General features: G+C 39.6%; 1 protein-coding gene across 2 annotated transcripts in view; it reads left to right on the top strand.

Moving 5' to 3' along the window:
* Nucleotides 1-22,736, top strand: part of IL1RAPL2 (interleukin 1 receptor accessory protein like 2) — a 393,210-nt gene that overhangs the window by 217,476 nt on the left and 152,998 nt on the right. For both annotated transcript variants that reach the window (XM_055818354.1, XM_055818355.1), the window contains exon 5: nucleotides 1,938-2,091. In XM_055818354.1, the coding sequence (XP_055674329.1) occupies nucleotides 1,938-2,091 (154 nt within the window). The remainder of the gene's footprint in view (nucleotides 1-1,937; nucleotides 2,092-22,736) is intronic.

Raw genomic sequence — 22,736 nt, forward strand, 5'->3', positions numbered from 1 at the left:
CTGAAAGGGTGCATATCTGAAATATGCTTACTTTGTGTATTCTGGGAATTATATTCCTTCTAAATTAGAATTGAACTGAATCATACTCTTTGCCCAGTGATCAGATTTAGTTACTCCAAGTAGGTGGTCGATGTACCTTAGGACTAACAAATTGAGTGCAAATCAGAAAGGTTTTAATAGCATTTTCCAGCTCAGATCTGTCCTGCATGAGTCTCAAGCGATGTCAGTCCAATTTATTAACAAAAAAAAGTTCTGATTCTTCTTAGCACAGCAGATAGGATCTGGATTCTGATCAGTCTCTGTTATCAGTGTTAACTAAAGTTCACATGCAAGACAAGATTACACTTTCCTTAGAGCTGTAGTTCAGAAAGATAACCTGAACACCTGTTAACTGCAATTGTACTGCAGTTTCAGAATTTGAAAACTGACCACGTTTTAACTGAATTTGGCTTCCTAAGGATAGGGCTGAATGCTTCAGTGCTCTTATTTTCACATGCAAGGCCAGAAGGTCACAGGCCCATCTTTTTATTTCTTTATTATTATCCTTTAATTTGGAATCTGACATCATGGATTTGGAATGTGTATGGAGTCCCATGGAATAATCATGTTTGTGTCATTCTGATCTCTTGCTGTTATCCCATATATTTGCATGTCAATGTATTTTCTTGCTTGACTGTTTTCTTAAGAGAGTGTTCTGTTCTATTTGCTACGTTTCTGACACTGCTGTTGCAGATGAGCAGAAGATGGGACATAGGTTTGGACTATTTACACAAACCACTGAAGTTGCTGAACCAGGTCTAACTGATGTGAGATTGTTAGTTGCAGTCCAAGAGCTTATTCTGTGTTGCCACCTCGAGAGAGGGGCATTAAAGGTACTCAGGCCCTATGCTGCTTTGTGTGCTCTGGGTACAGAAGTAGCCGGAGCCTCCAGAACTGTCAGGAGTACTGAGCGTTTTAGAGAACTGGGAAAAGCGTGATTTTGTTTGCAGGCAGAACAGGCTTGACATTAAAGTTATTGAGACAATAAATATATAATCTTAAGGTACCATTTTAAAGAGACAGTCATCAGATTGTGCTGTGCTTTTAGTTCAGAGCATTCCAAGAGGTATTCAGTCGGTGAGTACTGTTAGCATGGAAGGTGACTGATCTGGCTGCAAGGATACGGTATGTTAGAAAAGCCAGAGCCTCTTCCTGCACTATCACACACCATATGGGACTCAAATGCTGTTCCAGTAGGACCGCAATTCATGGTGATGAACCTAAGTCTGCCAAGTAACAGCCAAGGTCTGCCTGGCAAAATCACTGAGAATTGCAGGCCATCAGTGCCATGTACTCCATCAGAGCATGCACATGGGGGTGATGCTACAAAGAGCCCAGTGATGGGAGACGGCTGAATCAAAGCTCATCAGGTGCTGGAGAAGCCAGTGATGAGAAACAAGACCATGAGGAAACCAGGCTTCCTGAATTCTCTTGCTCCCAAAAGTTCTGTTGTTCTTCCTGTTTTATTCTGTTGGTAAACAGTTCTAGCCTGAGACTGTGTGTAAAGTTTGCCTTCAGGCTAACTTTTAACAGATGTTGCTCTTACTCCCTTCAAACAGATATGCATTTTAATAGTCCATCCTACAGCAGAGGTCTTGGCAGTTGTTTATCATGAAAAAGAGAAGATACTTCACCATTGCTTCAGGGTACCACGTATTAAACACGGCCCATGTGATACAGTAGGAATTACTGAACCGTAAAAACATTTCTGTTTAATTTCTGTCTTCAATTTAATTCCAGTTTCAGATCTCTGTGCTTTCTGAAATTATGTTTGAATTTGAATTGCAAAATACATTGAGCTGGTTGTTTACTTACGTATAATACTGAAAATCTGATCAGGAAACACTGTCTTATCTCATACAAGCTGGGTAATTTTGGCAATGGGTTTTTTTCTGCAGGAATGTAAGCCAAAAATGTGGAGAAGCATTGTAATTCAGAAGGGAAATACTCTCTTAATACAAGAGGTCCAGGAAGAAGATGGAGGAAATTATACCTGTGAACTGAAGTTTGAAGGCAAGCTTATACGAAGAACAGTTGAATTGAAGGTTACTGGTAAGAATCTTTGTTCTATACCAATGGAAAAAATAAAGCTTTGAAATAATAAGAAAAAGTGTTTTCCACCTTTAGGGAGCTAAGTCCAAACCAAATCTCAGTAGCTGAGCAGTGCCAAAGTAGGGAAGATTTATATCAAGATCTTATAAAATTCCATGGAAGAATACTTCTACCTTTTGCTCTCTGGAAATACTGGTTATAAGGCAAAAGGTAGAGCAGACCTGTGTCCTCCCTATACACTGGAAGTAATTCAAACTGCAGTTTTGTATTCAATGCTGAACAGAGGAAAGGTTGACTGAAGCTGTAAAACAGGCTTGTGCAGTCAAAAGAGACATCTTGAGTCTTTTTTTTTTTTTTTTTTTTTTTTTTCCTCCGAGTGATAGTTTCATATTTTTAAGCTTTGGTTTAGTTTGTGATGATCAACTTCTCTAGTCTGGGGCTTGTCTTTAGCTAAAAGTGTGGCACAACATATTCCAAAAATGAAGTTAGAACATTGGACTTTCAGGGGGATAGTAACCTGCTTATCAGGAGGTCGTTGCATGGTTCTGAGTCCATGTAGTAATCTTACTAGACAACAGTACTTTCTGTCCCTTTTTGTCCGGTAACAGAAATGAATGAGCGGAAAAGTATTTCCTACCAATATATTCCTTTTCCCTTTCCATTCCACTGTACAGTATGACATCTATAATTATTGTTTTGCGTTCTGTGTCTGTGGAACTTTGCAAGCATCTGAAAACAGTTGAGTTTTTTCAGCCTTTCACACTAAGCCTTATAAACAAATGTTTAGGTATTTTCCTGTCTGTGTTTTAACACACTGATTAAAATGAGGCCCTACTTGAAGTGGTGATAAGTAGAATTCTACTTTCTTATTTCAGACTGAATTAGTCCATGTGATATTTTTAATAGGTTCTTGAAATACAATTCTTCCCTTTATTTTGAGTGAAATCCATTTTTCTATTCTTATCATTGCTCCTCATTTTAAATGAGTTCTTTTCCCTGTGTGCCAGATTCATGTATCGTGACTCTTCATTGTCCATTTTTGACCATGAACAGATCTTTGAAGTATTGATTTGACCTACCTGATCCCAGACCTGTCAAATGAAGATGTAATACCTGCTTTATGGGTAGTTGCTATCCTAGGTAGTATGCTGGTCTTCAACCAGAATATGAACTAAGTCTGACAAAGTGAAAATAAGATGCATTTAATTCAATTCCCACGATGGATATTCTTTAAGTAACAGATACTCTGTTCTCTCTGTCTCATCATGACCTTGCTAGAATTCAGGTGTTCTCATCATTGTTTGAACAGTGTGGTATATTCATACTTCACAATTTAATTAATTTGCCCTAAACTAACTATAGTATGTATTAAATTTATTTGTTTTATTGAAATGTTTATGACCTGAATTATTAAAAATTACGTATGGAATACGCAAGTGTTCTTTTTGGAAAATACTTGAGAACCAGAAGATTGTTCCCCTTGTAATTTGGTATGAAATCCATATTACATTAAATTTCCTTTAGTTTATTAATAAAGCACATATGTTAGTAAACACGATTTCCACATTTAAGTGTTGGGAGACATCTGATGTTACATTTTGCTGGTTTGATCTCTTTAGAGAGAGAATAGGCTGGTATAGGCTAGTAAATTTATGTAGATGATGGCCTGAAAATATGGATTAGAGCAACCAATGTAATAGATAGAACCATTTAAGCATATTATCTTATAGCTTGGTGCTTGACAAAGTTTCTTTCTCCTGTTTCTGTTTTGTTTCAGTTTGTGAATATTATATGCATGTGGGTTTAGATCTTTATGGGGGAGAGGTCAAACAAACAACCGAGGATTATTTGTGTTGTGTGGCTGGCTGCGTCAGGTGGAAGGTTCTGAGGTAGATCAGATCTCAGGGTAGGAGCAGGTACATGATGTACTCAGGGACTTCATTGAAGAATATGTCTTGTGGGAGGCAGAAAGAAAACTACATACTGGTTTAGTTGTTAACACACGCCCTGAGTTTGGTTTCCTTGGGGCTAGTGCAGGTCTAGGATGGATGCGTCTCTGGAGATCATCCCATCCAAATCCCAGCTTAAGCAGAATCAGCTACAGAAGACTGCCTAGGGTTGTGTCCAGTTGCGTTTTGATTATCTTTGAGAATACAGACTACACAACACCTCCGGACAAGGCTGTCACAGTGTTCAACCACCCTCACAGTAAAAAAAAATAATTCTTAGGTTTAAACAGAATTTCTTTTATTTCAGTTTGTGTGCCTGTTCCCTCTTTGTCTTTCACTGGATACCACTGAGAACAGCCTGGATCCACCTTCTTTATACCTTCCCACCAGGTGTTTACACATGTGGATAAGATTTGCATGAGCCGCCTTTTCTGCCGACCAAGCCACCCCAGCCCTCTCAGCCTCTCCTCATATGATGGATACTTAAGTCCCTTAATCATCTGTGGCCCTTCACAGACTTGTTCCAGTATGCCCATGTCTGTCTTGTAGTGGGATTGGTGTTGCACTGGGCCACATTGTTCACCTGTCTGAAAACTGAGTTCTCATCAAAATACTGTACCAGGAGGAGCTAGGGTGAGACGAGAGCTCCAACAGCTGAACCTTTTAAAGACAGACAGCTGGTCTTTAAAATCACTGTTAGGAAATACTGATGAAGGCATACCAGCAAAGCTGTGGTAGAATCGTCTGTGAGAGCCTGCAATGTAGATGTGGAGGAAAGGATCTTGCATACTGTTTTCTTCTGCAGGAACTTTGTAATGCTGTTTCTATTTCTCTTACTTATGTGCCTGAATTGACATTTATTGGCGAGTGTCTGAGTTCCTCTAACAGTACAGATTTTGAACAGCAAGACTCTGTTGGCCACTGCTAGCAGCCATGGTAACCTGAAATTGTTATTAGAGGAAAGAGTTATTCTGAAAGTGAAGTGGGCAACCCCACAACTCCCTCAAGCAAAGAGAGCTGCCCTGCCATGGAGGGAGAGGAGGCTGGGTTATATTTCCTCTAGTCTTTCAGGCATTTGCTAAAGTACACAATACTTGAAATGCCAGTTAAGTCATATTTACTCTATAACTTGATTGTAAGACAAGCATCTTTCCTTTTTAAAAGTTGTATCAAATCTGGTACCTGAGATTTTAGTCCTTTTTGGAGATTGTGGTAGGTATGGAAGTAGCAATATGAAATAACTAATATTCATAGTAAATGAAGTATGAGCATCTGAAGAATGAAACTTGAAATCAGAATAAATGCAGTGCTGATGTATCAGCTTCAGGAAAATTTGAAAGGACAGGAGCCAGTAGCACCATTTTAACTTGCTGTTAGTAAAGGTAATCAGAAGAGTTAATGATATCCGAGACTAATGCAGCAGCTTTACTGAAGACGTGATCCCACAAGGCAGCCTGATCAAAGTTAATTGCAGACAAGAGAGCAGGGGTGGACTGCATGAAGAATGACTGTGTATTTGGTATTCATATTACTGTTGCTTAAGCATTTATTTCAAGTAGAGTCTGCTAGGTGAGACTTTTAATTAGGGGCAAAGCCCTGCTCTTATTAGTTAGTTATCCAGTGATTATTTAAGTGAACTTTCAGTGAAGTCATTAGAGCTATTAGAAGGTGCTGCCTTAACATCCTGTGCCAGTGTCAGGGCAACTGCCGGAGTGGCTGTGGCTGTGCAAGGGAGCTGCAAGGACAGCACGTGCTGGTCCTCAGGCACTGCTTTCCTCAGGTCCAGCCTTGCCTTCTCACTATTGCAGGTCCAAACAGAAGATCTCAGTGGGTCCGTTAGAGGTAGAAGGGGAGTTCCTACTCCCTTTCTTCTTCCTGTGACTCAGTCATGATATTAGCTACTATGAAGTAATTTGTAAGAAAAAAATCTCTGGAGTCGTAGATGGAAACTGAAAGCCATCAACGTAATGCCCAGCCAAAGTAAGAAAGGTGTAGAGATCTCAGTTATTATTAGTATTAGCAGATGAGCAGAGCACAAAACAAACAGGTAAAATGGCATTTGTAGAAAGGGGTACTTGGACTATATATGGAGTACTGTACGTGGCGGGCAACACTATCGTACGACTTCGATGGTAATGTACAGATGGGCAATTAAGGTGATCAAAGGCTTCAAAGGCTATAGCTCTCTGGGGTTGTAAGGAAAAGGCTTGCAGCCTAGCATATATTAAAAAAATGTTTTGATGTGAAGTATTTATAGGGACAAAATCCTGAGCTACAATACAGCACTAATGAGCAGTGCCTAAATTGTGGTGTTTGGGTGCATTTAACAATCATAAGTTGTCAACAAAACAGCTTTTTCATCACTAGTTCTTCATGGGTTTGTTATATTATGCAGGCAGATGTGAAACAAGTCTTGTCAGCCTTTTTTGCTGAAGAAACGTGACAACAGCGTTATCTTAGCAAGTAACATGTCACCCTTCAGTCTATGTAAAAAATAAAATAAAATAAAAATGCACTTTTTGCTTCTTAGTAGTTTTGTTGTAGACAAACAAGTGAGATTAGCAACTGTGATCCAGGGTTCTAAAGCCTAATAATATAACAGAAACTCAGGTTTTAATTAGATAATAAATTAGAGTGCACCCACATAGAAAAAATGAACATAGTAATGTAAATTTACAGATAATCAACAGTATCAGAATGTATTAGTTTTTAATAAAATTACAGATAGTCAGGAATATCAGAAATCATAAACATTTTGATGAGTATTGTTAAATGCCAGTGTTTATTGAAGAACAATTATACTATCCAGATAAAAAGAAAAACCCAAACATATAAAATCATACTGTTTTTAAAAGGCAATTTACACAACCTCCTGCTTTCCCGAATCCTACCAGCCAGTTTACTCTGTCTTGATACATAGCAATGTTTCAGTAATTTTTGGGATGAAAAGATGCAATTGAGAAAAATACCTGCTGTGTTTTCCTGCTGCTTCAGCACTCTTTTCTATTGTCATTGTTGTTTTGGGACACTGGTCTGTAAGAAGACAGGCTTAGAAGAAGATGTAAGCAGATGTACGTTGGACATTAGGGAAGGGGCAACCCCCCTGAGAAAGGAGCAAGACCTGCTCTTGTGGGGTGGCCCAGGTGCCCCCTGGCAGATGGGGCGATCTTGTAGGGATCTGCTTTTCCATAGACAGCTATGCTAGTGGGAGAGGTTGCATTGTTTTTTCTCTTCCCTGTGAAAAGAGGTGATTTGTGAATTTGTAATGGTGAATTATTTTCCAGTGTGACAGCAGAAGGTGGCCATCTGACCAACTTCATAAACTGCTGGTGATGGATTGGAGTGACAGGCAGGAGTTACTGAACCACTCTGTCCAGCAGCCCTGTCCTCCAAGTTTCCTTCAACCTCTACTCTGTCATATTCTTCACAGACTGCTAAAATGCCTGGCTGTTCCTAAACGTCATTTATGCAGCAATATTTGTTTTGACCATCGTAAATGACAAATTATTCCACATGGCTACATGAATTGAATGATTCTGCCTGAATTCACTCTTTGCTCATAGTTTTTCAATTAAATTCTTTCAAATCTCATTACATTGCTCACTTTTCAAATTACACCTGCTGCTGTTGCTAGATTTTGTTTGTGTGTTTGGGACCCCTTTATTAGCACAAGTGGTTCATGGTGATTCGATATTGTTAAGTCAAAGGGGTTAAATAGATTTAAAAATGCAAATGATTACTCATAGTCTGCAGCAGGTCTAGGGACACACAGAGACAAGCTACCACACAGTAAGTGAGAATATGAGATAAAAGTGTGTCCACTATTTGGTGGTAGTTGCTTTTCTGCACATTTTTAATCCTGTAAGCTGGGTATGTTATTTTACATTATTTGTAGTGGAGTCTAGTGGCCCATTGGCAGGAATCAGTGGGCGCTGATCATTACAAATTTACACCTGCAGCAATCTGTAAGTGCACTCTAAGCCTTATGAGTTTACAGAAGATAAAGTATTATCAACACAATCATACAAATGACATGTTGACTGACAACATTTTTGGCTGTTGACAGTTTCCCAAACCACCACAGCTAAAAGTGTTAAGATAAATTAAAAGCTTGTTTGAACTCAACTGAAACGTGTCCTTTGGAATTCAGACTGTTATAAGGGATTTACTTTTATAATGGAAAATAAGAATTGTTATTTGCTCAAAAATCTGAAAAAATTTCATTGTGATTCTATGCAAATGGCATTATATTTTGGCACAAGCAGTTTAGTAATCTTCAGTGAATTTATGAAATGCTTCAGGATTGCCTAAGAAGTTACTTATCTGAAAAAACAGTTTAGCTCTAAAAGGTCACTGAGCTCTGAATGTCATTGTGTAGACGGGAATTGGATATACATAAAAGAAGGGCCAACATAAGACACAGGTTAAAAAAGCAGGTGGCTAAGGAACAAAAGTAGATCATATTCAGCAGAGTTTTCTGCATTAAGATGTACTATGTTAAGGACATGCCTGCTGCACAAAACTCTGGTCTGTAGGGATTCCTGAGTTAACTGGAGTCTTTCAGCAGAGGTAGTTAACATGTTTGTGTGGCTTTTGGTAGCCAGAGTAACTCTGACAGCACTGTCTGGCGTTGCGCTCTGTAGAGAGGGCAGAGCCTCTGGCTCCTGGTGGAAGCTGGATGGCTCTCACCCTCACGTTATTGCTTCATAGCCTAAACTCCAGAACCTTTTTTGGGGGAATAGGATGAAATAGCTGTTGTTACCACCATTTTATCAAATAAGATAGTAACATGTCAATTAGAGCACTGTGTGGAAATAACATCCATTTCAGTTTACGTGATTGTAACACCAAAGATCATATTGCAACATTTTGCATTTGTTATTTTGTTTCATCAAATTACTTATTTTTCACAAGCCAAGAGATTTTAATTTGATTTGTGAGTGTATCATTTTTAATCATACGTATAGCTTCTAATGTATATTACTGGAATCTTCCAGCATTCCTGAAGTTAGATGTTTTGATAGTCCCTATTAAAAAGTTGCTTGGAATTGATTTTCTTTTAAAAAAAATTAAATTGATATTTCACAGGGATTTTCTTACAACATGCCAAAATTTTCACCAGATGCAGACGCTACTTCCTGGCAGCACTAGACATCTTACCTAATCCCTGGGATCTGTGAGTTGATTGGAGTGCAGGGGTATTTTCATTCCTGATTTTGACCAGTGGATCTGGTGAGAGCTGGTAGCTCCGCTCTCTCTTATTTATTTGTATTTTCAAACATTTTTCAGTGTCTGTTGTCTCAAATAAAGCAGAAAACATTTCAAGTAAAGTCACCGACTCTGGAAGTACTTAAAAGACATACAGACGTGGCGCTTAGGGACGTGGTTGAGTGGTGGACTTGGCAGTACTGGGTTAATAGTTGGTCTTGATGATCTTAAAGGTCTTTTCCAGCCTAAACAATTTTATGATTCCATGAAAGCCTAAAGCAGCCTGTGAATTTTCCTGATGAAACAGACTGAAAAGCTCTTCAGGGTAAAACATGGTGACATGTGCATGGTGGGAGTTAGCCTGGCCTTCAGGGTTTACTCCTCATCTCATACTTGCGTGGCCACTGCTGACAGGGATGGGAAGTGTTTGCTCAATTTGGAATTCCTTTTCTTGGAAACAGCTGCTCCTTCTAGAGAGGTTTTTTTTTAGCTCCACATCTCCAAATGAAAAATTTCCCCTATTTAGGGTTCACCAGAATTGTATCGCATCTGAAGTGGTGTTGAAGCTGTCAGCAGCTGTTGGAACCAGCAACATATATGCTTTTCCTTCTTTCCCTTTTCTCCTGGTTTGGCATCTTTAGCCCTTCTTTCTCTGGCATGAACAATGTTCAGTTCACTCTCAGGGCTTGGCAGTCCTCTCCACTCTTGACATATGGCCTAGGGTGCCTGTCCCCTGCCATATCCCATGGGAGTGCTCTAGCTAGAGCTCACTCTTGGCAGGAAATGTACTGTTTCCAGCTGAAAGCCCAACTTCTGCTCTCCATAACTTCATGGGGAGCTGCTGGAGTACAGTCAGAGAACATCGGTGCTTTGTAGAAAGCACCAATTTAGAGACCAATTCTGTACTTAACAAGCTATTTTTATCTGTAAGCCCTAACACCCTCCTATGCTTAGTAATATGGACAGCAAATCGCTGTGCAAAATGCTTCTGGAATAAGGGGGTGATAGATGTTTGCACCCTGTTTCCTTGGCTGATGTGAGGTCGTATCTCAGCCTCAGGAGGGATGCAGGTAGAAGAGGGCTAACACTGTGGCTTCCATCTTCCTGTGTGCTGCATTGGCCTTTAAGCATCATTCTCTTAATAGTGTCAGAAGGTAAGATATAAAGATTAACTGACCAGAGCTGCTGAGCTCAAAATCATGGAATTGTTTAGGTTGGAAAAGACCTTTAAGGTCATCCAGTCCAACCATTAACCCAGCACTGCCAAGTCCACCACTAAACCATGTCCCTAAGCACCATATCTACATGTCTTTTAAACACCTCCGGGGCTGGTGACTCAACCACTTCCCTGGTTCAACAGGTTCCAGCCTGTTCCAATGCTTGACAATGCTTTCAGTGAAGAAATTTTTCCAAATATCCAATCTAAACCTCCCCTGGCACAGCTTGAGGTCGTTTCCTCTTGTCCTATCGCTTCTTACTTGGGACTGATGCCCACCTTGCTACACCCTCCTTTCAGGTGTCTGTGGAGATTGATCAGGTTCCCCCTGAGCCTCCTTTTCTCCAGGCTGAGCCCCCCAGCCCCCCCAGCCCCCCCGTGAGCCTTGTGCCCCAGCCCCTGCCCGGCTCTGGACACGCTCCAGCCCCTCAGGGTCTGCCTGGGGCTGAGGGGCCCAAACCTGCCCCCAGGGCTCGAGGGGCGGCCGCACCAGGGCCCAGCACAGGGCGACGGGCACTGCCCTGGCCCTGCTGGCCACACTGTTTTGGGTACCAACCAGGATGCTCATATTCTTCATATTAATACATAAAGTATGCATTGTTATATTTTCATCAAAAATAGCGTAAGCAGTTAAGGTGGATAATAAGCTGGTAAGATTTTCGTAGTGACTTACATTTCCTTTTAGATTTGTGCTGTTAGTACATGTCATCAGCCGATGGACTGTATCTATAGTGGTAGAGGAAGCAGAGCCTTCTTTTCTTCTGGAAAACACCTTGTAACATTTTTTTTTTCTAGCAGAACTTTTACCACTATTTGAGTCTAAAAGAGAATAAATGAAAAAAATCTCAAGAAACCTATTATTAGGGGAAAGATATTTACAAAAACAAAAGGCAAAGATAAAAGCAGCTTGCTTGTGACTGCAGTTCTAATAACTGTGAATAGGATGTATTTCTTTAATTCAGAAGAGAAATCTTAAAGTGAGCAAGTTAAATCTGCAAAAATTCTATACTTCTGGGAAGATACTACAGATTGTTTGGGAACAGAAAATCCTTCCTGTTCCCTTCTAATGTTGACATGTTAAAAAATATGTAACAGTTATGTCATATATGAACTGACATTTTCTTGCTGCTATAACTTACGCATTGCCATAGCAAGACTTCATCTCTTTTCCTTTTTTGCAATATCTTGGCACAGCCAGAGAATCATTTTTTCATTAAATGCAATGGATTGAGATTTTTACTTTTACAAATTAGGTTTTTATTGAGAGTCCCAAAGTTTGAAATACCTTTAGTAGGAGATATTGTTATTAGCATTTCCTCTGCTGCATTTTCATATAAATGATTCATTGAATCTTCTAGTAGTTTGAATTTCTAATGGAAACCTTCCTTTTTATGACAGCAACCAAGGCAGAAATGGGTTAAGTGCTGACAAATACAGTGCTAAAAGACCAGGAAATGAATTTCACAGCTGGGTTTCAAACCATTGCTGAAATAACTGTCTATTTAAAGCTACATATAGGAAGTGCCAAAAATTAGGCATTTATTTTGCTGTATTTTATGTGATTTGTATTAATTTTTATCAAGGTCCTTGTTTTGTAAATATTAGGTTTCTGTTTCATACAGTAAAGTATTTATCTTAAATCTTTAATTTGTGACTTGTTATGTGTCTGGCCAGCAGCATCCCATTAACTGTAGACAACTAAGTGTGTTTCTATGGTCAAAGCACACTTAATAGCCACTAATTTCTGTAGTGACTTCAATTTTTCTAGCTACCTCAGGCAAACCCAGTGTGATCCAGAAAGAGAAATGTGGCCATTTGCTTTTGACCACATTTGGAAAATTGAGCAATTTCTGTGCCTCTTTCAGATTGTGCCTTGTTCAACCACACAAAATCCCCAGCATAAATCTGCAGCAATTTCTGTGTCTGCGAAGAGTCAACAGGAAAATTCAGTCCAGAGCAAGGTATCAATACAATGCAGGTACCCGTTCACCTGGAAGAAGTGACACAGCCGGTCACGTTCTGTCTTTTAACATCTCCCTTTCACCTGACACCCAGAAAGTTCCTAATAAATTGACCCAACTCTGCTGGTTTCAAGAGCACCTCATCAAAGTCAGTAAGCTGAGGATCTGGACAGTATCTGAAGGATGCACGTGCCCATTCATGGTTCCTGTGTGAACAGTGTTGCTGTTGAAGTGACAACGCAATATATCCAGAAGGATAAAAGCTCCTTCATTTTCAGTCCCTTAAATGATCCAGATTGATGACTTTTCCATTCACCAGAGTGACCTGTTAATATAGGGCTCGTGAAAAATGAGTTTGGAAGATAAACATTAAGTATTACCTCCATATTTCCTGGAGAAAGTACAAGTTCTAAGGACAATGAGAAATGTAGCAATATGCTGCTGTCTATGAATTATATATAGTGTCAGTACTCTTGGCGCTTTACTTACAGCTTCACAAACTGCCTTCCTAGCTCATGAAGGTGCAAAGTAATTAGAATGGCAAATAGCGTTAGCTTTTATTGACCTGTGATGCCCTCTAGTTCTCTGTCATGTTCTTGAACATCATCTAGGTTTTTCTACTTCAACCTTAAATCAGCAGTTTGCAGTTTGTAGCATTGATTATTTGGTATTGTCTAATTTATTGATGTGGACAGCCAAGGCTTCCACACTTGTTATCAGTTACTCATTTATCCAATGATCTGTCATTGTGCACAGCAACTGTAGCTTGCTGAATCACTTACTATATACTGTAAATGTCAGATATGAGCTCCCACTTTAAGAATTGCCTTTTATTCTGGGAGCTGCTGAGCCATATTCTCGAAGTGTATTGTGCTTTCAGTAGTAGAGATGATTTAGTATAAATGATAGCATTGTGGGTTTTTTGCCCACAACAGTGAGGTAAAGCACAGCCACTGAAATAAACCTGTACATTTTCATTTCCTATATAAAAGAGGCTTCCTTCATCATGAAAGTGGAGGCTGGATGCTCATTGTTCTTTATTAATAATAGATAGGCAGATAGATGCGCAGACACAGAGTAACACTGCCCCTGAAACTATTTTGCAAATGGTAAAATAGATACACATGAGTGAGCAGATTGCTTTACCCACTAAAAATGCAGCCTTCCCACTCTCCCAGAGAAACACTGCAAATCTTGACTAATGTTTTGTCTCCTAAGAAGAGTGTGAGAATAGGAAGCAGTGGCTATCTAGTTCCTTTGAAATGACTGCGAGAATTTTAATAGGTGAACTGTAGTAACTTTAGCTGGGGATTAGTGTTACGTTTCCTCAGCACAATGGTGATGCCTTTCAGAGCTGGTTTGTGCTGCATAGCACTTGTGAGTATCTGAGATGAAAAGTTCTGCTGTGGAAGGAACAGTGCTCACTACTGAATTGTCAGCATTATTTCTTGCTGCACTTATGTGATCCTCAAAGGTGCCTTATTGAAGTGCCTGTTTGGCCTGACCCTGTTTAGCTTATGAGATCTGACAGTAGTAGTATTGCTTCAGGCTCTGATGTTACTCATATGAAGTTCACCAGAAGACTGAAGCTAATAACTTGCCGATGTTTGTTCTGTGCTTCACAGTTTTTAAGTTGAAAGAACATACAAAAATATGGTAGCTGTGTTAAGTACCCTGCCTGTCTTTAATACCATGGAGCATCATGGAATATATGTTCTTAATTTTTATCAGGACCAACCAAGCTATTTTTTGTCTTGATAGTATTGATGACCTCTTGTAAGCAGGAGAAAAATAAGCATTCAACTAAATTTGTGTTTATGTGTTTATGACTTCAGACTATTTCAAAGGGACAGGTAGCTGCTAGGTTACATTAGACTTTCATGTACTGACTTATTTAGTGTATGTGTTGAGTGGTTTTTGCAATTCAAGCGTGTTTTAGTAATTTGCAACCAGTGGGAAGGGAACAGTAAGTCGTTTAGCATTTCATCTTTTTCTTAGGTTAAAATGAAAAGCTCTCAAAGGTATTGTTTATGACAAGCCCTATGGGCTGGAGTACCTTGAGAAAGTGCAGGAAATATAAAGCACAGATTTGCAAACCAAAATTAATAAACAGTAAAATTAATAAACAATATAGTTGTAAATTTGTAAGGCAGCTTTGGGTTCTTATCCTCTATTTTTTTTTGGTATAGCCAGCTATGGACCTAAAGGACTGTTTCAACTAGTAAAGGGCGGTGTGTTCCATGTGGTCTCTGATTTTGTCTTGGCTGGTGCCAGTTTTCTTGTGTGGGTACCTGTCTGCCAGGAATTGGTCTGAGATAATTTCATAACGGCTTGAGATGATAAAAGGCCTTTGGTTATATCAAAGCAGACTAGACTCAAGCACCAGATGGTTTTTCATCTTTATAGAGTACATATCACATTAGCAATCCAGTTGTGGATAGTTGCGTTGCCCATCCTGGACCAGGAGTGGTTATAGTTTCTGACAGTGGAGGAACCAATTTGCCATAAGCTATATATTCCCTTACAACTTCTCTGAAACACACTAACGTGCTTCTTTTTCTTCCTAAATGGAAAAAGAGTTATGTCTGGAACAAAGGAGGTGTGACCCTGCCAGCACTCCGACAGCTCTGTAACCTCTAAGTGGCTGTAACAACTACATTTAGCCAGATGTTTTTAAGGAGAATATTGTTATCTGAATATGTCTATGTACATGTGACTGTGCAGTAAAGTGATCTGATTTAGAGATGTCATTTCATTTGTGCTTCTCTTGGGACACAGGATGTTGCAGAAATACAGGCAACTTAAATTGTAAATAAAATAGGAATGAGAGGTACACAGTAAATTTTTCAGCATGGATGACAATATGAGAGGAAGGGGCCTCAGAAACACTGGGAAGGATTGGATGGGCAGAGAGGAAGACCTTTGGTACTTGGGTAAGTTTTCTGATTTAAAAGTCTGTTTGAAACTTGTAAAAAAACACTAACCAAAGCATCAGGTTGATTAAAAAATCTGTTTTCGGAAAAAATAATGAGTTTTGTCAAAGAGGAACTTTAGTATTAAAAGACTTTTTCTGTCAATTGACAAAGAAGCCTTGGGCAATGCTGCATTCAGAGGAAATACTGTGATCACAGTCTGGAGGTGGAAAGAAAAGATGGTAGAGAACTGAGTCTGGAAAGATGGTGGTGCTCAAAGGTTAGTATTGGGGTGCCTACACCTCCAGCAATGACAAAGCCTATTATGTCCTCATCTTTAACAGGTTTCATACAGCCTGTGCAAATAAATGTTTCATAGTTTACTCATAGACTAAACTTAACTCACTTGGATTAGAGAGAAATTTCTCTTCCATGTTAGTGGCTTCCCATACTAGACAGTTCAGGTTCCTATAGATGATGCCAACAGGACTGAAGCAGTATAGTAAAGCATGGAAATATTTCCAGCCATTCCCTCAAGGATAATTATCAATGCATTCATTCCAGAAAAGCAGTCACAGAAGCTGGGCACATCTAAAATATCCATGTTGTATTGTTCTACTTGTAGGGAAAAATGCCCCTTTTTTGGGTTTTATTTTTGATTTCTGCTTTTTCTCCAACTTCCAAACATGAATAATTTTGTTCCCCACTATCCACTGTTCTGTCATCGCAACTGGAATTGTGTATTTCACAAGCAAATACAGAGATTTGTTTCAGCTGGAGCTCATGACATGGGGGAGAGGTTAATGTGATCCATCATACTTTTGAAGATAAGGAGTGGGAATTATATATATTAGTTTAATGTGGAGGATATTGACTGGAAAGAATTAAAGATGGTTCCTTTTCATTAAGTTGTGGGAGGATCAGAGCAACAGCTTTCAGCACCTCCAAGATCTCTGGCTATGTGCCACTGTATCCATATTCCCCATCAGCCCAGACCTCATTTTAATGTTTAAAATGGTACCTGTTTTCTTTTTCTAGCCCTCAAAAGGGCTGTAATTCTTTTCCTTGTTCTGCCAGTGCTCTAGCTGCTACAGCTGTTGCTGTCACATTTAATAAGGACTTTGTAGAGTTTAAATATTGCATTGCTGCACCGGCTTTTCTTTGACATAAGAAAAAAGCTTTGCTCATTAAGGTGAGGTGTTCCTTACTGCCTCTGACACGTGGGTTTCAGCTGAAGGTGACAGGAACTTGTAACTTGCCCTGGTATGCATGTGAAGCTCCCTCCAGTGCAAGTGCTGCCTGACACCGTCATGCAGCCATCAATGGAGCTAGGAGCTTGCCGTTCTGTGTGATAGTCCCCATCCAGTGCTGAGTCCTCACCGATTTGTCCTGGGACTGTGGTATACACAAACTTAACGTATTTCAAGTAAGAATTTTAAATTGACCACATTATAGTTCCTGACCTGTAGTTGTGCTATTACTCCAACTTTGTGGTCATGTATTTCTCATTTTAAAATCACCAGTGATACTGTGGTTCCTTTTATGCAGCAAACAGGTAACTTTCCTGTGCTCGCTTGCAGACCAGGTAGGAAATAAGTCAGCAATGTGGACAGTAGCTTGACATTTTAAAATGTCAGGGGGAGGAGAAAAGGAGACTAAAACTTGATGTCCTCATGCCTACAGTAACTCAACTGCTTATTGAAATATTTTCTCCCCAGCCTTAAGCTCTGTTTGTGTCAATTGAGCTGAATATAATTGGGGCTGTTTACTTTGACAGACAGACAATATTCAAGAAAAAACATGGAAGAAAACACTCATCCCCAAATCTGCAGTGTACTGCTGTATACCCTCCTGTGCACATTATATCTCCTCCTGTTCTCCTTCCCCAAAACTCTTCCATCCTTCTGCACAACCAGGCTAGATATTTATTTTCATTCTCAATGTTAAACTGTGCATTAAAAAGCCCATTTCCTTCCTGAAGCTATTCATCATCTCCCAGAACCTTTGATGACATCTTCTTCCTTTGATACTGAATCATTCTCATGATAAATAAAATCAGAGTGATTTTATTTTCCTCCCCCCCTAACATTACCAAAAGACCAACTTCTTTTGTTAGGATTTCTTTTGAAGTATGTGGGGTGAAAAGAGCTGAGCTGCGGGGTAGAAAAGTGTTGCTAAAACATGACATTTTAGAAAATTGATAATAAAGTCTAGGTTAAAAAATAAGTTACTGTGCAATGCATGTATTTTCGTCTAAACATTGCAGGCTGTTCTTTTGTTTGAATTTTCTGGGTGATGAAGAAAAACAGATGAGTGCTTATTTTGGTAAAAATACTACATTTCAAGAATATTATCAATTATATTTGGACACCTCATGGCATGTTTCTGTCCTTTAAATATGATTTGTTTTGGCTTAGTGTTCTTGTACTGCTCTGATTCTGCTTTAATTCAGACATTTGTGTTTCTCTGCTTTCGCTGTTCGTAGCATGCTTGGTGCATAACAGCTTGCTGGGTTTACATTATGAAAATAAGAAAAGGAAATGAAAATGCAGATCCTTATCATCGATTGAAGATGCCTAAATTAGAGCAAATCTTTTTGTTGTTCTTATGTTTGCTAAATATAAGGCGTAGTCAAATCCCAGAAGCTGACATGAGAAACATCTGCAGTATGGAACTGGCAATTTGAATTCTCAAGCCCGTGACATAGCCCTGCCTATTAAACCTGAATCAAATAAAAGTTAAACCCAAACGGAGATTGTTTCCATGTTTGCATTTGAGGTTCTCCTTCATTCTAATGTGTGCTTTCATGTCTAGCTGAGGACTTACAACCAGGCTGTGCTATATTGTCATGGAGGGAGAAAGAGGGAGTCTCCAAAGGGCAGCTGCAATCAGTGACCCAGCACCAGCAGTCCAAATCAGTCCAGGCTTGGTGGGGAGGTGGAAGGAGAAGGCTAAAACAGGTGCCAAAAAGCAATCCAGAGCCTCAACTGACACAAATCAGCAGAAAAAAAATCTAGAACAGTGTGGTTTTTTACAGACCGAAGGCCTTTATATTTTAATTCTCAGTTGCTTATTACGGAGATGGGTTTGAAAAGTTGCTCCTGTTGATTTAGATTCAGCTTGCAGCTTGTCATATATGCCGAGGACCTTGCCACTGGAGAGGGCATTGCAAGTAACAACAAGAGCAATTGTTCTCCTTTCATCTGAAGACCTAGTGTACCAATTACTATTTTAAATCATTATTTAAAGTGTTTGTCATAAACCCTTTTGTAGCAGAAGCACTTTTGAAATATTAAATGCTATTTTCCTTTTAGCCAGAGCAAGGATCGGGGGGGAACTGGAGTCACTTGAAAGTATGTGGCTGCGGTTTCTTCTGTGGATTTGTCAAGATAACAGCTGCACTGCTGTAGTGATGGGGCTGATGGCGTGTGTGCTCTATCACGCAGGGGGTTGTCCTGGAGGCAAGATGCACACGTAATGTAAAGCGGTGGAGAACCGTAGCTCTGTTCCATCTCTGTTGGAGGGCATGATGACTGTCCCAAGGGACAGGGCAGATGTCACCATACTGACGTGGTGCCACCTCCTTGCCGCGCTGTGCAGTGGGCTGGCTGGCCCAGCTCCCATGGCCTGGCTGCCTGGGCACTTCTCCCCTGCTAACGCAGGCACTGCTTGCTGGAGGCTCTCTGTGCTGCATCCATCGCATTGTGTAGACACACGTACAGTGTGCTTATTGTCTGAGCAGCTGCTAAAATTAAACATATTAGTGCAGGTTGTATTTTACAGCCTCATTTTGATTTTCTCAAGGCAGTCATCTCTGTCAGAGGTGGGAGCCTGACGTGGGAGCCCTGATCTGCAAGGGGCCTGTGGTATCCTTTATGCTGGTTTGTTTGAAGAACAAAGTCAATTAAATTGATAGTTGCATTGGTGTAAAATTCATGGGAAACTGGTGCTGGGCTTTGAATATTTTCAAAGCATTTTTTCTGAATTTGACCTTGGTTTTGAGTTTCTGACCTTCAAAAGAGAAAAAGAGCATCTGAACAGATATTTTACTTGCAAAAAAAATGGCAACAGCAGAATCAACTCTGGCCTCTGATCAAGCCTGAGAAATTTCAGCCTGTCAGGGGAAGATTTGTAAGTCAGTGACTTGACACGAAAGTGCAACCTTGTCTGCATACTTGTATGTATAGCTGTAACTATTGTAATAAGGGCTAATGTGCGCCTACCAAGGAAAACTCAAAATGACAAAACTAAGGTGAGAATTGTAGGAGATAAAAATGTAACCAAGAGAGTAAATAATACGTGGTTTGCAAGAAATCCATTGCAGCATGAAACTGAAGGGAAAGTATTTGCCAGCTTCCTGAGATGAAGGTGATTGTGCTCTAGACAGCATCACTAACAAAAATTGAGGATGCAAAAGCAAACATGTATATTAAGCTGGTTTTTATCTAGGGTAGTCTTTTTGTTCTAATAGTAATTAGATGGGTGTGCCATTCCTAGGCTCACTCCCTGTGTCACTGTAGGGGCAAACCATCTGAATTAAACTCTGGCTTCTATTATTGTTAATCAAAGTAACTTGTGTTGTACTCAGTGGTCTTCTGCCAGTTTAGATTTGAGCATTTGGTCTGTTGGAGACATGCTCCAGGCAGTGCCAGAGAACAGCTGTTCAGATGCATACGCTAAAGAGTTAGAAAAGAAAGAGGTGAGGGAAACAACAACAACAAAAAAGCTTCAATTTCTATGGAAGAGAGTGAATTTTTGGTGGGTGTTGTTTGCTTTGACATGGAGAGTAAGCTTTTCAAGCCATGTTTTGTTTCCATCTAAAGAGAAACATATGCAGTTCCAGCTGTGAAAATTATCATGTGGTAAACTAGTCTCAAATGACTTTGCTGCTTCATTTCACAGTTATAATTTTGGAAGCATATCACAACAAAGGCCTTCATCCAGGACTAAGTTCAAATCAAGTTTTGAGTTTTGAAATTGAAGTCAGTTGTGAAATCCCCAAGCATTTAAAAACGCCCCTGAAGAATTTAACAGATGAAAAAACTTATTTTATGTTAAACAGTTCATTCAAAAGGTAAACAAAGAGGAGGAAGGAGGAAACAGTTATTTCTTGACAGCAAAATAATTTATTCACTTGGCTTTTGGATTGTCTTCTCACCTCTGCAGAAAAATAAAGGTAGAGGTAGGAACACATTGATACCAGGAAAAGGCATGCACATATGTCTTGCTGTATATTGTGGAAATGATGCTACATACATGAGTTTGTTCAGAGTTCCTCGTTCTCTACCTCCTCCTCATCCTGATGGTTTAGCTGCATGTGTGGAGAAACAATTTGTGAGCTGCTTGAGCTGTCCAGTCTCAACTCTGACTCCGAAGTCCCTTAGAAATGTCAGGAGGGTACTCATGGGCCTTAATTTATTTCTGTGGGACCACGGTTAAGTATGAGACTATTGCCCATCTCGTAACCAGCTGTCTGATGCTGTTCAGCAAAACGTAGATGTTTTATTCTCCTTGAAGCTGATGAGGTTTAGGCGCAATGCTTAAGGGCAATCACATAGTATAAGACTTTGGCAGAACAGAAACGGATTTTCAGAGAAGCGGTGCATGTGGAAACCTTTGCAGGGCCCTTCTGTCTCCCAAGGCTGCCTCTGTTCACCTCCAGCTTGACTATGTGGTGAGGCAGGCACATGTCAGAGCGCAGCTTTTCCAGCTGTGACAGCACTGCGGCTCCCACTGTTGTTGTAAAACATCCATTCCCGTTCTCTAATGCCCTCTAATCCCAAACACTTGAAAGTATATGGGAAACTTATGCTGATTCAATACCTTATGAATAAGGAAGCTTTTGTTACAGAGCTGATGACAGAAATGAATGTTTGGCTCTTGTATTGAACAAAGTGTACTTGTGCAGCAGTTTCATCTCTGAATGGCATTTTTAGCTGCAGCTACTAGAAACATAAATGGCAAAAAACCATGCTCTGTTATGAAGGCCATATTGAAAATAAAACTTGTCTTGTACTCATGTACCAAGTAATAATGATAATAAAAAAAGCTGTTCAGAAAGTGCTAGTACTTGAATTAGGCCTGTCTTCATCTCGTTAAAATAAATGTATTTATTAAGTATGCATATCTTTATCTCTTATGTAATGAGAAGAACAGAGCCATATCACAGATCTGCAGTGTCTTTTGTGCTCTACAAATGCGGTGCGACAGTTACCAGACAAAAAGTGATTTATACTGTGTCTTGTAATGGGTGGAATAATTAACAGTGGTGGCATCCATCACTTCTACAACATGCTTATCTCAGAACTTCTCCGTTGATTCAAAAAGCAGAAAAGCAGGAACAAAACACAGGAACAGAACAATAAAATTCAGTTACATACTCGGCCCTTTAACTTGTTGTGCCTAATTTGGACACCTGAGAATAAAACTCTACAGCCTGAACAAAGTGTTGCTTAGTAATGTGGATGCAGTCTGGGTTCAGTTTGTCAGAAATTAATTCTGCAAGGGTAAGGAGAAGGGAGAAATAAGCCCCACAACTGTCAATGAAATGTGAAGGCTATGAAATGAGTTTCAATTCTGCTTTCTACTGAGACACTTTCTTCACTGAGAGTATGTAATAGCTAAAGATTTCGGGAAAGTTTCCTGTCATTGTAAGGCATATGATCTTGGATTCGAAGGAAGATGTGATATCTTAACAAAACAGTACACATGAGTAAATCGTTGCTCAGATCTGGTGTAAATTATTTCTGATTTCCAATACTTGTTCTCTTCTTCAAATTGTCAGGTTTTTAAAAGTGAGACCAATTGAAAATCTGGCTGTGACTTCATGCACTTCTCTTTCATCCTTCTGGCACAGACATGCATTGGGGTTACTGTATCTCTTCTTTTTAAAAATAATTTTTTTAAAGCTGCTTGCCAAATGCAGTGCCGTAAAACTGCATGGAAGTGGCAGTCCAGTACGGTAATACCCTCTGACAACAATTTGGGAGCAAAATAATGTTGCATTAGATACAGAGCATGCCCTAGCATAACCCACACTCCTGTGCATCTTCCTGCAGTTCTTCACTTGTTTTCTGCAATCAATAGCTTTCTGTTAAAAAGTAAAGTTTATTTGCTAGCTTTTTTGGTTTTGAAAAAATAAGGGAGCAATAGGGCACTGCATAATTCTGTACAAGACATGGAGCTAACGGTTTTCAGAAGACAATTGTAAAAATCAAGATCCCTGGGATTAGTCTCTTTTCTGTATTGAAAGTAAAACACAACACATTGTGAGTATGGGAGATGTCTTGGAAGCATTAGGTACAAGATTTATGAGAAACTTAAGTGCACTCCAGTTAAAAATAATCCCAAGGTTAATAAGAGGAGGAAATAATTTTCAGACTATAAATGACATTTGTAA

This window comes from Falco peregrinus, chromosome 13 (assembly GCF_023634155.1).
Source record: "Falco peregrinus isolate bFalPer1 chromosome 13, bFalPer1.pri, whole genome shotgun sequence".
NCBI lineage: Eukaryota > Metazoa > Chordata > Aves > Falconiformes > Falconidae > Falco > Falco peregrinus.